The 18,289-nt window shown below is 38.3% G+C and overlaps 2 protein-coding genes across 3 annotated transcripts in view; both read right to left on the reverse strand.

Moving 5' to 3' along the window:
* The window catches only part of LOC109194387 (uncharacterized), a 74,378-nt gene that overhangs the window by 15,859 nt on the left and 40,230 nt on the right, over nt 1-18,289 (reverse strand). The gene's annotated exons all lie outside the window — the stretch shown is intronic.
* Nucleotides 904-12,136, reverse strand: LOC109202204 (uncharacterized). The gene is made up of 12 exons (XM_019358861.2): nt 12,077-12,136; nt 10,965-10,991; nt 10,589-10,876; nt 10,036-10,323; nt 9,859-9,942; nt 9,458-9,493; nt 8,610-8,666; nt 7,954-8,058; nt 6,813-6,847; nt 2,335-2,392; nt 2,035-2,081; nt 904-1,962 (listed from the first exon to the last, which is right to left on the reverse strand). Exons 1-12 carry the CDS (start codon nt 12,108-12,110, stop codon nt 1,870-1,872), a joined length of 1,152 nt encoding a protein of 383 aa, XP_019214406.1. The 5' UTR covers nt 12,111-12,136; the 3' UTR covers nt 904-1,869.

Consider the following 18,289-nt stretch of genomic DNA (forward strand, 5'->3'; position numbering starts at 1 on the left):
CTTCTCTAAAACCTAAAGAATTATAGTTTTGATCAACTGGTCTCTTTACAAAATTGACACCCTATTCTTGATGAGAAGCCTGGGCTCAGGAGAGCCCGATTTTCCTGCAGAGATGTTTGCTGCTGGATATGCGATGGTTGGTTGCGTCTTGTGCCTGGCAACATTGTCGATGGTGGGCACTGAACGAGATCTATTGGAAAGACAGGTCAGAGAGATACGAAAAAACAATGGAAATACACAATACATGAGGAAAGAGGAGGAGAAAAAGAGGAGGGCACTCTCTCTCAAGTTGAACACAGGATACACACACACACACACGCATATCTCTCATGTACACTGACACAGACACGCACTCACCCCCCTCCGAACGCTTCCGAACGTTTACTCCCACCCAAAGTTTTCCTACCTCTCTGACCTGTCTTCCCAATGTTATGTTTTTGTATTCTATGTATGGTTGGAAGGGGTGTTCATGATGGTGCCAGCCTTTAAAACCATTTATCTCGGGATAAATAAAGTATCAATCAATCAATCAATCAATCAAATCAAATCAAATCACTTTTATTGTCACATCACATTACTGGTACACTGGTATAGCACATGCGAGTGAAATTCTTATGTGCAAGCTTCCCAAGCAACAGTGGCGCGGAAAATACAAGAAACATAAGAAACAAGCCAAATTTAAGAACAGGAATATGAGAATTATAAGAACGAAATGTGTGTGTGTCTGTATATATACATACATGTATATATATATATATATATATATATATATATATATATATATATATATATATATATATATACATATACATATGTATATATATATCTATATATATATATAGATATATATATACATATATAATAAATTTAATATACAGAAGTTAGGGGAACACACACACACACGCACACATGGACACATGACTGGGGAAAACAGGCAACTTGACAAACATGAAGACGATGCAGGAAATGCTGGGGAGGAACCAGAAAGGGGCAAGACCCAGACAAACATAACACAGATGAGAGCAAACATAAACAGGACCAAATACTAAAACAACCAAAACTAGAAGTACTAAATAAACTACAAGTATAAGCAAACTAGACTAGGAAATATAAGACACACAGAGAACATAATGAAATCAACAAGAAGCAAATAACCAAAAACAACAAATTGACTTTGTTTTAAAATAAATTACCAGATCATGCCTAAGTAAAGCCATGCTCTGTGTTTCATTAAACAATCAAGAATTGAATGGGGAAAAAACACACAAGTCAAAAATGCAATACTATAATTGTAAATAGCACTGACATGTTGAAGTATTCGTTTGTTCTCATGCTGTGACCGATGAAAACATATGAAGTATAGAAACAGAATCTATCTATGACACTGCAGAGCTGTTCTTCCACGCATGTGGTCTTCCTTTAATTATATATTCAGGTTTTATGTGAGGTGTTACTTATTCAAGGCAAGATGAAAGATCTAAATTTACTGCCTAAGTATCTGAACAAGCAAACAAATGCAATTCTTTATTCATAGTCTGCTTTTAGAGAACATGAACAGAAATATATTTCCACATTGAGACTGTTTTCTTTTTTAGTATTAAAGTACATTAAAGTACTTTTTAAAAACTTTTTAAATTCAGTTTGATGACATAAATCACCATTGCATTTACTTAGGGTAAAATTAGGGTAAAATATCTTGAACATTATACAAAAAATGTTTAATATTTGGATATAAATTGGTGAACCTTGGTGAATTCAATATTGTCACATTGACTAGTGGCAGTCAATTTATAACACAAGGTCTGAATTTAAAGCACTTCTATCATGTACAGTATTTGCTTCCCCTTTGTTTCAACAAAAGTTTCTGTTTCAGTGTGCCTCCACAGTGCTATAAACCATACCCATCAGCGATAATGGAACTGGCTCCTGAGGGATGGTGGCGTACAAATCGTATGTATCAGACTAGGGAAAAGAAAGAAAGCTGTTAATACCTTTTAACCTATAAGGCAGATGTTGTCTTTGTACCTGACTTACTTCATTATTCTGAGGATTCTTCCCACCTTGTTCAATAAAATCTGCAACTGAGAAGGAAATTAATTTTCATAGTCTTGTAGGTTATTAGATATTTTTATCCAATAACATGCAATTATTATTATATTTAATTTTATTGTGTTGTATTTAATTATAATTATTATTATTTTGAGAAATAAAGCCTCATTTAAACCTGGATTGAATCCAAGATTTCCATGACTATCTGTAAAATCTGACTGGCATATCTATATATATATATATAGTTTTTACATATAACAGATTTAAAGATAAAACACATCTCACCAGGGTTGTCAGGAGCAGGTACTGAGTTTATTGCCATGTTTGCTTCCTCATTGGGTAACTTGTTTGATAAATGGAAACAAGGTAGAAATCAGATGATAATACTCATGACATGACGGGTAAAAGTAGACCTTATAATAACAACAATAATAACTGACCACTGATTATATAGTACAATCAGTGGTCAGTAATTATTGTTGGTTATTATTGTACCATATTTTTCTGACCATAAGGCGCACTGGATTATAAGGCGCACTGTCGATGAACGGATCTGTTTTCATACATAAGGTGCACCGTATTATAAAATTCAAATTCAAATTTTATTTGTCTCACACACAATCATGCACAGTATGACATGAGGTGAAATGCTTATTGCTGTGCAATGCCCGACCATTAAATGACAGCAAGAATTGACAGTAATATTTACAGATTACAACAAAAATTTACAGATTTAACTTAGAAATTTACAGTAAGATGTGCAAATAACGGTTTACGTAAGAAATTATTAATAATTTTTTTTTATAAATTATAAGAAGTGTGCAAAAGGAAAAACCAGAGTGCGTGTTGAGATGTGATATGTGTGAAAGAGTCCAGTCCTACAGTGATGTGTGTGGGAGAGTTCAGTCCTACACCTGGTTCAGAGCCCGGATAGCCTGGGGGAAGAAGCTCCTCCTCATTCTCTCTGTTTTGGCCTTAAGGAAGCGGAAGCTCTTCCCAGACCTCAACAGTGAGAAGAGTCCATTGTTGGGATGGGAGAGGTCCATCATAATCTTCCTGGCTTTGGTCTTGCACCGCTTGGTTTAGATGGACAGCAGGTCAGGAAGCTCTGATCGAATGATGCGTTCAGCTGAGCGCACGACTCTTTGCAGATCTTGTCTGTCCTGCTTGGTGCTGTTCCCAAACCAGGTGCAGATGTTTCCCATCAGGACGCTCTCAATGGTGCAGGAGTAAAAGTTTTTAAGCACCCTCAGTAGCAGATGGAAGTCTCTAAGTCTTCTGAGGAAGAAGAGACGCTGGCGGGCTTACTTAACCAGGGTTTTAATGTAGCAGGACCATGACAGGTCCTGAGTGATGTGGACACCCAGATATCGGAAACTGTCCACTCTCTCCACTGGCGTGCCATTGATGATCAGGGGCTCATAATTCCTCACCTGCTTTGTAGTGAAGTCCACGATCAGCTCCTTAGTCTTGCTGCCGTTTAGGAGGAGGTTGTTCTCCTGGCACCAGATCTCCAGCTTCCTAATCTCCTCCAGGTAGGCCTTCTCGATGTTGTCAGAGATCAGGCCCACAACAACAGTGTTGTCAGCAAACTTGACAATAGAGGTGGTGTCCGATGTGATGTGTTACACAGTCATAAGTGTACAGTGAGTACAGCAGGGGGCTTAAAACACAGCCCTGAGGCACTCCAGTGCTGAGTGAGATGGAGGGGGAGACTTGTTTTCCCACCCTCACTGATTGGGGTCTGTCTGTCTGTGAGGAAGTTGATGATCCACTGACACAGTGATGAGCTGAGTCCTAGATCCTTCAACTTGGTGAAAAGCTTAGAGGGAATTATTGTGTTGAATGCTGAACTGTAGTCCACAAACAGCATCCTAACATAATTCTCTCTGCCAGTGTGCAGGTGACTCAGGGATGTGTGGAGCAGGTGAGCTATGGCATCATCTATGGAGCGATTAATCCAGTATGCAAACTGAAGTGGATCGATGGTGGCAGGAAGTGAAAAAGTGATGTGATCTCTCATCAGTCTTTCAAAACTCTTCATCACAATTGAGGTCAGTGCTACTGGATGGTAATCATTGTGGCAAACGGGCTGTTGTTTCTTCGGGACAGGGACGATGATAAACTCTTTGAAGCAGGTGGGAACCACTGCTTTGGCCACGGAGAGGTTGAAGATCTCTGTGAACACCGGTGCTAGCTGGTCAGCGCAGGCTCTCAGGACCCGACCAGGGATTGCATCTGGTCCTGCTGCCTTCCTGGTCTTCACCCTCCTGAAAACTTTCCTCACGGCATGCTCTGTGATGAAAGCGTTGTCTTTACTGGTGCACTCCGTGCGCTCGCAGCCATTTGTTGTTTTAATTGCTGCAGCATCGAAGCGAGCATAAAACATGTAAGGCGCATTAAGCAAAACAAAACAGTCAGTTAAGTCAAACTTTACTCAACTCATCCTTCTTGCTTCCTCCACTTCTGTACCATTGATTCATTAATGTTGAATTCTCTAGCAGCTGCTCTATTCCCGTGTTTTTGCACTATATTAATGACTAACCTCATATTGTGGATGGATTATCTCAGTTGTTCTCCTGACTGAAGTTTGGTCCTTTTACAGCATCCTGCCATGCGATTGCATTTTTCCCTAACCATCGGGAACCCTCACGTTAACTTTCATCGAGTGGAAAAAAATTAGCGTTCATCCTCTAGCTTCACTTTGTTTATGTTATGCTAATCAGAATCAGAATCAGAATCAGAAATACTTTATTAATCCCGAAGGAAATTATGGGTTACAGCATGCAGCATGCAGATGGCGCGTGCGCACTTACAAAGGAACCTTCTGCCCAAACTTTATACAAACATCACATTGGGAAGACATATCAGAGAGGTAGGCTGATAGGAAAAGACAGCGAAAATACATAACATGAGGTGAGAGGAGGAGAAAAAACTCCACTCAGACTGAGCTCCTAATGGGAGAACAGTTTGAGAACAGAAAAAAACACCTCAGCACAAAAAGCGCATGACTGTCAATACACCATAGAAACACAAGACAAGCAACAGGGGTGAATAGGGTAAGAGAGAGCCAGTGTAGACAGAGCATCCGATCCTGCAGCATGTCTGTGCTGGTCCAGTCGACCCGCCATCTGCCCCGGGAGGGGACAAGCATAGAAGGCGTTTGGAAAGGGAGGGGGGATGAGTGTGTATCAGTGTATGTGTATCTGTTTGCGTGTGTGTGTCCCGAGTTCAGCTGAGACAGTGTCCTTCGCCCTGCCAGGCTAAGTAAACAGTCTTCCAGCCAACCCAGGTGGCCTTGCATAGAATGGGAAGAACAGTCTATGCACAGTCTGTTATCAGGGTGTTTTTGTTCAGCTCCAGCCTTGAGACCACAGCTGGCGCCGAAATGGTAGCCGCATGAAATGATGGTGGTTTTTACTTTAGTGCGAACAACTCATGTGAATTTCAAAGCTGTTCTAGCAGTCCGACACTGGTCTCTCAATCTCCCGTTGGAGAGCCGTGAGTTTCTCCATGAGCTTCTCCATCTTGCGCTCCATGATGTTATCAATCTTGCGCTCAAAGAGCAGATTCTGAGAACTCAAGACTCCCGTGAGCTTCTCCAAGATGTAATCCAGTTTTCGCTCAGCGGTCTTATTCTGAGTGTTCACGGCAGCCTCAAGCTTCTTCAAGATCTTATCCGTGCTGCGTGAACTCACGACTCATCCCATCGTTTCAATCACAGCGGGCAGCCTTGTGTGGTTTTGAACAGCCGATTACGCTTTCTTTAATCTACGATAAGCCAGGGCCAAGCCAGCTCGGATCAGCAAGAACCCTGTTTTCATGGTTCTGAAAAGGTAGATATCTTCAATGTCCTCAATCGACAGTCCCGCCAGGCACACGACCCTCCAGTTATGCCACCCGTCCATCGTGTATCCGGCAGGGAGAGTACCTCCAGGACACTCAGGCTCACCCGAGCCCGAGTACCTCCAGGACACTCAGGCTCACCCGAGCCCAGGCTTCTCATTGAGAAGAGGGTGTCAATTGCATTCAGGGACCAGTTGATCAAATCCATAATTCCTCTTTTAGATTTTAGAGAACAGACTGTGAGAGAGTGTTCCAGGGAAAGAGTAAAAAAAATAGACGAGACTAGACAAGGACACAAGAAGCTAAGCAGGGAAGTTAAGGGAAGGGAGAGGAGAAAAGTGCGACCGCCTTCGCCAAGAGCCAGAAGAAAGGATTAGCTGTAACATAGCTGTGCCGCTAGCGATCATGTAGCACATCATTATATACCAGCTAATCCAACTTCAGTAACCCTACAAAAGTCACAGCTGTTTAGTTTTCTGTCTTCATTTATGTTCGAAGTGTTCGTTTGACTTTGGGATCTGAGGAAGACAGAGTTTTGGACCCAGAGCCCCTGCCGTGAGGCTCCTGACTACGGTAGCCATAATGCTCCGACAATCCATCAAGCAGTCCGGCTTCGTAGCTTACCAAAGTCATACTAAAACATCACAACGTAAAATCCGTTCGAGGTCAGTAAGCACAACCAGAATTCATACATAAGGTGCACCGGATTATAAGGTGCACTGTCGATTTTTGAGAAAATTTAAGAATTTTAAGTGCGCCTTATAGTACGAAAAATACGGTACAAAGGGCCCAAAACGTCTTTGTACATGTTTTAAAAGTGCAAAAGTACTTGGAAAGGTTATCATTATCAAACTCATTAATATGGTAAAGTGCAAGTATCAAGTACCGTAAGTGACAAAATAAAATTTATAAATTACCAGCTTTCCAAGACATCGTTTGTTCGTTAAGCCATCTACAACAAAATCAAAAACAGGACTTAAAAAATACAATATGTACTGGATTTGTCAATAGCACTGTAATGATGAAGCTGTCATGGTCCTGGGTCTGAGTACCCAGTGTTTATGTGTTTTCTAATTTATGGTATGCTTTGAGTTAGTGTTTTTGATTATTTAGTCATATGTAATTCTAGCTTCCTTGGTTATTCTCTGATTATATTTTGTGATTTCTAGTTATTAGTTTTGTTACTGTGCCTCCCTCGTGTTTCATGTGTCACATCGAGTTAGTTTTGTTCTCATGTCTGTTCTTACCCAGTCCCAGTGTTGAGTTTGTGTCTCAGCATGTTTCGTGTATTTCCTGTTTTATTTTGGGTTTAGTGTGTTCAGTTTTGCTTCCTCCCTGTATTGTTTCCTTTTTTTCTTTTTTCCCCCTGTCTTGATGTTTCTGATAAGCCCCAGCTGTGTTTCCCTCCTGTTTCCCATCCCCTTGTTATGTGTGTGTATTTAGTCCTCTGTCTGTTGTTGGTCCATCGGCTTTCTTTCCCTCAGGTTCCAAGTCTCAGGTCTCAAGTTTCTAGTTTTTAGTTTCAGCTTTCATGTACTTAGCGTTTTGTGTTTTAGCTTTTGGCAGTATGGGTTTTCTTAGTTCCATCTTAATCTTTCTTTGCTTTGGTTTATAGTTTTGTGCAGCCAGAAATTAACAACTCTCTTTCTGTTCTTTATCATGTCTACATTGTTTGCACTGGGGTCTGCACTCTCCTCACTCCACGCCATCTGCTGCAGCAGACGTGACAGAAGTATTATTTTTTTTCTCATCTTATGCGTGAGAAAGACAATGCAAAGAAAAAACCACTTCACTAAAATTTACTGTATATCAAGTCTACTTTGTGGGTTCAGCTGGGCTCACATTATGATAATTGTGTGAGCTGCTGATCTCCACAGCTGCTTTACTAGCTGTACAGTCATGGGAAGAAAAAAAAGCCCCCAAAGAGTGTGTCCTTTCTTTTTCACAACTGTAAGTGATGAGATTATGCTAAACTGAATACAGTGAACTTAAATAAAATATTTCCCACAAACTACAACTTTATCTATTCATCAGTGTCTACTGATTAAACAAACCAACCTTTACCACCAGTTTTCCGTAGATTCCTCATAAGTGCAAATCCCAGTAAGGAAACACCCACAGCTACTCCACAACCAGCCAAAACAACAAGCAGTTTCAGTGTCTCTGTTTTCAGACAACAAAAGACATAAAGTAGACAGTCTCACTTACAATCAGTTTACCATTTTGCAGTTATATAAAAGCTATAATGCAAGGAACATAAAACTGACAAAGACAAAAAAAAAATTGTGTGTTCATGGTAAATGAAGTCACAATGATAGAATGTCTAGGCTGCCTTCAAAGATTATATATAAATAACATAAACTATTTGGTGAGAAACTGATTACTATGATGAACAATGGTTACACTGTCATGAAAGAAGATAAGCAACAATTATTACATGGAAGAAAATATTGCTCACTTGATGCTCTTCTCAGAGTGGTTACAGGTAGCGATGTACTTTCAGTACTAGAAACAGCTGGTAAAATATATATATATACATATATATATATATATATATACATATATATATATATATGGAGAGAGAGAGAGCGAGAGAGGGAGAGAGAGAGAGGGCTACTTTTCCTTGAAATGGTTACTTGCTATTTATTTCAAAGTACTTAGTTTTCATATTAAATAGACGCAACAATTATTACATGGAAGAAAATGTTGCTCACCTGGTGCTGTTCTCAGAGTTGTTACAGGTAGGGATGTACTTTTAGTGTTAAAAACAGCTGGTAAAGAAAACATTAAAAACATTAAACAGTTTTTGCATTTTCCATTCCAGTAATGTATATATATATGTAGAGAGAGAGAGAGAAGAGAGGTGGAAAGGAGCCTGGAAAGAAAAGCGTCTAGACTTCTCTAAGTTTCCTTGAAGACGTTTCACCTCTCATCCGAGAAGGTTCTTCAGTTCTAAGATCCCAGATTTAAGCCCTTTGGGACCCCATAGGGTCAAGAATCCTCTACCTAATCACACGAGCCAAGGTGTGTAAATGGGTGTGGGTCACAATCAGCCAAGGTTTCAGGTGAAGCCATTGTGATGTGGCCGTGGCCGTTAAAGCGTCTGGGAAGGGATCTCAAAAGTGGATTATAGATGGCAGACAGTTGGTGTCGTAAACCGATACATTTTAGGTAAACATGTTTATCAGAACTGCCACAGACTTTTTTGATTCACCAATCATATATAAAAACAGTTAGGATAAACCAAATGAGATGTAAACACACTATTCCTCACTCAGGATAACAAGTATTCTAACATACCTGTTACTTAGACAGGACAATATAACTGATACTGATGATCATATGGCTATTTTGTATTGTCACCTGAATCTGATGAATGGCTTTTAAATATGTATGTAGTACTGCTGTATATACTGTGGTACATGTGACAGGAAACCCACAAAAGTACTGACATTTATCAAAGTTTCTGTCGATATAAAAAATGAAGATACTGAATGTGGCAAATATAATACATGCAAAACATCATTATCTTGAAATAAAAAAAAATCTAACAATACATTACCTGTTATTTTATCAGCTGATGCTGAATTCATCAGACCTAAAATGAGATAAAGTGACTGGTGATGACAACTTGTATTGTTGGGTATAACTATATATGTATCTTTCTGAGACTGATCTAAAAACAGACTGAGTGTACGTGAAATCAGTTATAATATAAATCTAAATCAAATCAATGCAATATAATCAAAATGGTTCCACCCTCAGATAACAAGAATTCTAACAAACCTGTCTCACTTCTGCCTACAGATTATATATTACTAGAAATACAAGCTGTGAAATCTGTTGTACTGAATAAAGTAAAGAGATTTAAGTATACATGATTAGCCAATAAGGTCCATCATTACTTACAATAATAATTATTTCAACATCAAAAGACATCCATAAAGCCTACATGCACGATACCTGTATCAACTCTATTAGCAGATGGTGTTTCGCTGGGAATCAAGGTTGTTAAATCTGTGGTGCTTCCATCCTTTCCATATGTATCTAAAAATAAACTGGAACTTAAATATTACAGAGTACATTTTCTGTTGCTTGACTGTATCTACATATAATGATGTGGAAATGACAGTGACTCACTTTGCACTTTAACGCAGGACATGTTACTGGATGGAGACATTGTCTTTCTAGGCTTTATTATGTATTGACAGCCTATTTTAACTTCAGCAGGTGATCTGAGCATTGCCCACTCCAGTAGTTCAGTTCCTGTCAGTCTCTTCATACATGAAAAATTTTTGATTGTTCCACTCGAAGTGTAGAAATGACACTGAGCGATAGAAACAGATGGTGGAGTCTCACACTTCAATGTGACTGTGTCAGTGTCTGTGATCACCATAGGATTAACAATGAGTTTGGGTGGAAGAGAAGCTGAAAAAGACAATGTTCAACACAGGAAATGTTCACATAAGTTATTATTACATTTAGCTTTTTTTAAATGAACACACTTCTCATGATAAAATCCTAATATCACAAGAGGCCTGTGGCTTCATGCATAGGCTGTAATAAACTGTTTTCTGTTGTTCTTTATTAAAACTCTTGTCACACTGGCCTTGTAGACACAACCATCAGTTGTACATGTTAGTTTCTGAGTCAATATCAGATATCATCGGTAAACAGCATAGAAGTCACTCACTTTGTATGTTGATGGAAGATATGCTACCATCTGGAGAAAACCATCCAGGCTGTGCAGAATAATAACAGCGCACTTTAACTTCAGCAGGTGATCTGAGCTTCGCCCAATCTAGCAGTTCAGCTCCTGTCAGTCTCTTTATACACGGCAAATTTCTGACTGTTCCTCCACTCAAAGTGTAGAAATAACACTGAGTTACAGAAACAGAGGATGGAGCCTCACAGTTCATTGTGACTGAGTCTGTCTCCCTGATCTCTGTTTTACTCAGTGTCAGTTTAGGTGGAAGAAGGGCTGAAAAGTTATGAAGTTAACATCTGAATGTAAATATGTATAAATTACATTGAAACAACCATAAAAATAAATACGCTCTTGGACTGACCTTGTGCTTTGATCTCATTCAAAGAATCTGTTCATGAAACAGTTTGTTAACAGGGTAAATCAATTAAGACTTTTCAATAAATAATAAAAATAATATAACAATATCTGCTGATATAATACACAGTTGCAGGAAAAAGTTTACAAACCCTTTGGGATTTTCTATATTTCTACATGAATAAGTGTCTACAACAAAGTATTAGGGCCACATTAAGAAGAACATATATGTTGCTGATCATTTTGAGAATAAAGTCGAAATTCTAAGATTATAGTTGATTCAAGAAAAACTGCCACGGTTGCTATACCCTCTGAGTTAGTGAAATTGTAATTCAGAATGTGTTTTAATAACAAGGAAGGAAATGATTTCTCTTTTAGCACATATACATACTGTGGTGAAAAGTATAAAGATGTTGAAAAGATGGTGCAGAAAGCTGCATCTGGTTAGACAGAAAAACACACAAACTGATATTTAATATATACACTGATTTATTTTTATCTTCTTTTTCAGTTATATATTTATTTTGTTTATTGATTGCATTGTATGCTTAATGTATGGTTTTTAACTGCTATCTCTGTTTTATTATTGGGAAGCACTTTGGTCAACTTTGTTGTTTTTAAAAGTGCTATATAAATAAAGTTGGATTGGATTGGATTGGATTGAAGAATAGATGTGTACAAAATTAAATGGCTGGCAATGGACAGATGCAAAGTTATTGATGGCTACACCCTCATGCAGTAAAGAGAATATATGTTGTATAACAAGACAGCTGATTTATTTGTTTTAATAACTCATCCAAACAAGAAATTTTGTATTGTCTAAAGCAATTGTGGCAGTTTGTCTTGAAACAACAACAGTAATCTCCACATTTCAACTTTTTTCTCAACTTTGTAAGTGTCACACAAGTTAAAAAATTTAAATAGAATAAGAGAACAATCTTAAAGAAATTAGGTCATTTTTTTCTTCTTGCAACTGTACAAACATGCTAATATACCAGGTAGATAACAATATAGGGGTGGAATTACACATTAATACAGGTTGTACAAGCTGATACAGGTTGCAACAGCAGAGATACATTTTATCTAAAAAAAAATATGTTTATAGTAAGCTTGACTTACAGATGAGGATGACAAACAGCAGGTGCCCAGCCATGATGAAGCTGAATACTGCAGCTGAAAAGAGCACATCCAAATATATTCATTACACCTCATGAACATGTGTAACTAACACATTCGCTTCAACTCAGGAAACCAAAGCGAGCATCAGTATACAAAAATTAGTCTTCGTCAGGCCCCAGAAACACCAGCAGCCTTCCTCTGTAAACCTCCAGCATGAGATATATTTAGAACCTTAGTCTAGACTAAGTGGTGCAGTGAGGTGAGCTGCTTTCTGTCATTGTTATATAGGTGTTGCCTAGTGGAAGACTAACACAATAACAATTTAATTGTGTTATTCTCATCACTGCAGTATAATATCGGGCTATGTTGTAAGGTGACAGTGTAGTGGTTTACACGTTCTCTTAACAAGCAAAGAAATCACTGGTTTGATTCTGCTTAGAAAAAGAATTCCTCTTTAGTGTTGCACCAGGGAGGCTATCTGATGTAAAACTCTGCTAAATCAAACATGTGGAGCAACTTGCTGCGGAGACTCCTGGTGACAAGGTAGCAGTTAAAAGTACCTTTATATTATAAACTGATCAGTATTAGTAATTACTGCCATTGTACTGCCATTGTGCTTGCAGTAACATTATTTATTGAAATAGGCAGTTATTTATAGTCAATTTATATTAACACAGAAAGGAAAGGAAACTTTTTTCTGTCATGAAATGTTTAGTTTCATTTCATAAAATCAAATGTGTATATCATTAGAAGAGGCGAAAAGGGTCTCGGAAAAATAATATCTCTTTGTACAAAAACAACAGTTTGACTACAACTGAGAAAATAAAATAAAAATAAAAGTATGATCAATCAATTTTGGATATTAAAGGAAGTTAAATATTATTGTATTTTTTATTGCTCCCACAACATTGTCGTAATTATGAAGCCTGCAAAACCTGAAGGCGTGGTAACATATGTATGTCAATTTCAATGAAAGTTGTGTTTAAACAGTAAATAAAGACATATGTAAGTAGATATGTAAGTAATTTCCCAGTCAAACAGATTGTCAAACCATGGGACCCTTTGCACTGATGTATAAAATACACTAACCCTTACTACAAGGAGCTATAGGCTCCTTTTTGGCTATGATCCCAAAACCTGGCATTTTTTTGTGTTTTTTACTTGATGGATCAAAGAGTTTATGATTCAGTATTTTGTGAAAATATTTTCTGTAGCTCTAGCTTGATGGTAAAGTACCAAGACCACAGCTTATGAATGTCTGTACCAAAAACACTGTCCCAGATCGTTCAAGTCCAGTTTAACTCCTGAGTATCACACATAGATTACTATCTTTTTTGCCTCTTTTGTCCCTTTGTGTGCAATAAGCAGTGCTGCAGATAATAAGCCTGTTTTGGAAGGAATAGAAAGTACAGATATTTGGGGAACAAAAGTAAAAAGTTGCTAGATAAATAAACACTCAAATACAGATTCCTGAAAATTCTACTTAAATACAGTAATGAAGTATTTGTACTTTGTTACTTCCCATCTCTGAAAGCTACAGACCTCTAAACTTCATGTGGTCTTCAGATTAGCTCAAGAACAGCATGTAGAGAGCTTTGTGGAAAGGGTTTCCATTGGCAACACTGGGAATGTACTTGGGCTAAGGGGAGGCTTGCAAGGAGTGAAAATCAGGGAAGTGTGCAAAGCTGGGTGACAAGAGACAGACGATCAAGGCAACTACGTCAACTGAAAATCAGGCACAGAGATTCTCATTAAAAACAGGGAACAACAGCGAACAAATACAACTCGTCAACAAAGTCAGTACTAGTGAAATAAACTAAAAACACAAATGTCAATATCAGTGTAATTTCAATGTTACCAGTAATACAATATAATTTTGTTATATTGTTGTTAGCAATGTGTTCAAAGTTAGTACCGAAGTGCAGGTCAAATGACCCCTCCTATTTAAGAAAGACACCTTCTGCTAACCTTACCTCCACTCAGGAGTTATCCTCCCTTTCCCTCTGTTTTCAGTTGTGCTCATGCCAGAGAGTCACGCTACTTTTCCACATTTCCTGTTCTGATCACAGTTTTCAATAAAGCTCAGTAAACCCGTCAGTTTATTGTCCCTTGAGTATGCTTTTAGGTCCTACCCCACGTCCTGTCCTCTCTCATAGTTTTAATGGTGAAATACATTTAATGAATGTTTCACCTTATTTGACGTTGAAGACAACGTTGAAGGTCCAGTAACATGATATATATTTTATATTTAGAATCTCCATATCATTCCCCATATGCTGTCAGCATAGTGGCATGGTGATTGCCACTGTTACCTCACAACAAGAATGTCCTGAGTTTGATTCCACCACCTCGCAACGGCCTTTCTGTGTGAACTTTGCATGTTCTCCCTTTGTTTGCATGGGTTCTCTCTGGGTACTCTGGCTTCCTCCCACAGTCCAAAGACATGCAGTTGGGGTTAGTTTAATTGCTAATTCTAAATTGCCCATAGATGTAAATATAAGTGATAATCGTTGTCTGCCTCGCAGGTACACCCTGCGACAGACTGGTGACCTGCCCAGGGTGTACCTTGCCTCTTCCCCTGTGGTAACAAAGCCCGCCTCCGACAAAAATAAGCGGAATAGAATGGATGGATAGAGGGATGGGTGGATGGAGAGGTCAGTATGAAAATATGATATTTTAAATCTTTATACATTACTTTTTATATGTTGACCATACACACCATACATGTCAGAATCATAGTTATAATACTTTCTGTCAATTTTTGACCAATAAATAATTAAGTTGACCTTGAAGACTTTAGTGGATGTTGTTGGAGTGATTTTGTTAAAAGTTGTCATTGTTGTGCTTAAAATTGTAAACCTTGTCCTGAACTTTATGTTCAGATATTTTTCTGTCCCTCCCCTACATCTAGGATGGTGGGGGATGCTATTAGCTATAGTGTTTAACTGCAGGCACATTGCATGTAAAGATTCTGGTTTGCTTATTTAGAAAGGAATGTTTACTTCCTGCCATTCATGGGCTCACCTGTGCTTGTATATGGTGGACCAAATGGTTGTAACCAGGAAGTCATGTATACAGAGACACATACACACACACACATATGCACACACACACACACATGCACTCACATGCTCGCACATACATACTCACACACAGTGCCTTAGCTTTTACGACACACCATATGGGTTTTACAATGAGGTGTTTGTGTGTTCACTGAATAAAAGGCTGCGAGGGAAGGCTGGAATTTGAAGTTGGCTGGGATCAGGTGAGGAGCTTGTAGCTCCAAGATCCTGACCAGACCGGCTTCCTTTACAAGTTAAAATGGATTGAGCTCTGAGTGTCTTGCTTCATTCACGGGGATAAGTCTCTGAGCTAGCGAGGCCTGCGAGTGCAGACCTAACAGATGTAAGCCAAATTTTAAGAGATTGTTAACATGACCCCACTCTACACCCATACAAAGCTTTATTAGGATTTAATCAGAAACACCTTTTGATAAACCCCAGCAGTAGCTTTCTGACACCAAAAGATGGTTTTATACTGGTAAAACTCTGCAGTTAAGATTTTATTTAGTTTATTCTTCTTCTTCTTCTTCTTCAAAAAAGATCTGGAACTCTGGGAACTGTAAAACGAATGAATGCACTGGGTAGCTTAGCATCTCCAAAAGGATTAGAAGACCACAAAAGTTAACTAACTTACATAATTGACAGACATATTTTATTATAAACGTAAACATAAAATTAGATAAATGGTTTAATAAGTAAACAAACCTAACCTAACGAACCTGATGATATTATAATGTAGTCTTTTAATGTATTTGCATAAAAGATATTAAAAAAAATCCTGTAAAGATATTGTTTAATGGCAACAGAAATGCTTAAATATTTTGAAAAGCAATTATCAAATTGTTAAAGTGAAAATTTTATGTGAAATTCAAAGGCAAAGCATTTATTATCATATTTAGATCAATTATCACAATCGAATTGTTTTTTAAATAAATTACCAGTTCATGCTTAAATGAAACCAGCACATGGTTTCTGTTTCATTAAGCCATTAAGAACAGAACGGGGAAAAAAATACACTAGTCAAAAGTGCAATACAATAATTGTAAATAGAACTGTATTGACTATATTGTTGAAGTATTAATTTTGTTCTCAAGCTGCAGCTGATGAAAATATTTTAAGTATAAATATAGAGGCTATCTACAGTATGAGAAGGCAGTTGTTCTCCCACTTGTGTGGTCTGCCCTTAATTATTTAATAATTATATATTTACTGTTATATATGTGTTACTTTTTCCAAGCAAGAATTTTAAATTTACTGCATAAGTATCTGTTCAAGCAAACAAATGCAAATTTTTATTCATGGTCTGCTTTTAGAAACCATAAACAGACATTTGCACATCAAGACTGTTTTCTGTTTTAGTATAGAAGTACATTCGTGCTCTCACTTGGTGTTGGCTCTCTCTGTGGTATTACTTCCTGTTCCTGTTCCAAAACACAGTGATCAGCTGAATATCATCAGCATAAAAATGATAAGACACATCAGGAAAATGACTCATTTATTTGGCCTAAGGGGAAAATATACAAAAGAAAGAGAATAGGTCCCAAATGGAGTCTTGTGGTACCCCACACAGCAGGCTCTTGGAGTCTGACATGATCTAGTTTCCAAAAACGCTCTGGCAGAACATTTAGTTGTGCCAGAATAACAGGAGGTAAGCTACCATGAGCGACAACTTATAAAGGAAGAAGTAAAATCCAGCTTGTGGCGGGGCATGGCTTGCGGTGCCGTGCAGGGAAGGCGGACGCACCTGCACGGCATCCGCAATCATGCTCCCCCGACTTAAAGATTGTAATGGGTCCTGTGTTTGTTGTTGTTGTTGGTTGTGTGGTAATAGTGAGCTGGCAGCGGGAGAGCTGCAGCTCTATGTGTGTGTTGTGAACAGCAACCCTGAGTTGTAATAAAGAGATGCTTGAAAGCATGAACATGCACCCGGGTCTGCTGTGGGTTTGTTATACAGCTGAACCACTGCAGTCAGCTGGCATCAAAATATCACTGAAAGTTATCACTGAAATACATTTCAGTAAAGCAGTTTCTGTGGAGTGGTGCTTACAAAACCCAAACTAAACTTTGTCAAAGGTCTCATGCTTTTCCATAAAAGAAATTAGCTGTTCTATCACCACTTTTTCAAGAAGCTTTGACATAAAAGTGATCTAAGAATCTGTAATTTTTAAGCTGTGAAGGATCCAAATTGCACTTTTTTAATAATGGCTCAACAACAGCATGCTTGAAAAAGCTCGGAACCACACCTGTTAAAAGTGAGGTATTGCCAATTTCTACAATAAAAGGGCTAATAGCAGACAGAAACCTTTTTAAACATCACTGTAGGGAGAATTTGGTTTGGATAGATACTTGCATTTTATTAGGTTAAGATGAAATGTCATATAGCGTTAGTAATAACTAGCTTTAGGATTCTGTTTAGCTGGTGATGGGTCCAAAGGAAAGCTAAGTTTAAAAAATATTCAGCAATGATCACTCCCATGAACATCACTAACACACAAGTTAGTGGTATTTAGTTCAAGAGAGAAAACAAGATCCAAGGTGTGGGCTTTTCTGTGTGTGAGACCTGAGCCATGTTTAATGAAACTAAAAGAGTCAGTAATGGAAAAAAGGTAAGTCGCTGTGTTACAGTTAGTGTCATCCACATGTACGTTAAAAACTTTCTCAAGTTTAATAATTGAAGATAAAAAGTCTGTAAAGTCAGAGAGAAAAACACCAGCAGGATGGTAAATTAAAATAGAGTCAAATATGTTAGCTGAACCAACCTGTGACTCGAAAGAGGTAAAAGTGTAAATGTACTGTCCTGTATGTGAAACTGGCCTGATGCACTGTGGCCACCTCCAGCAGTCCAAGTGTGATGTCCCTGTGAATGGTTAGCCAAATCGGGCAGAGCTAATTTAAGTGGATATATTCCTTTTCTCTCTGCAATAATTTACACCTTAGAATGAGATTGCAGATACCAGCAGCTGAAATTAGCTTCCTCCGAAAGGTGGATGGGCTCTCGCTTAGAGATAGAGTGAGGAGCTCAGTCATTATGGTAGCGTTCAGAGTGGAGCCGCTACTCCTCCTGTTGAATCCTGGGTAAGGTGTTCCAACCGGGCATGTCCTACCAAACACGCTGGAGAGGATACATCTATCAGTTGGCCTAAGAAAGGCT

Source organism: Oreochromis niloticus, linkage group LG5 (genome assembly GCF_001858045.2).
Source record: "Oreochromis niloticus isolate F11D_XX linkage group LG5, O_niloticus_UMD_NMBU, whole genome shotgun sequence".
Classification (NCBI taxonomy): domain Eukaryota; kingdom Metazoa; phylum Chordata; class Actinopteri; order Cichliformes; family Cichlidae; genus Oreochromis; species Oreochromis niloticus.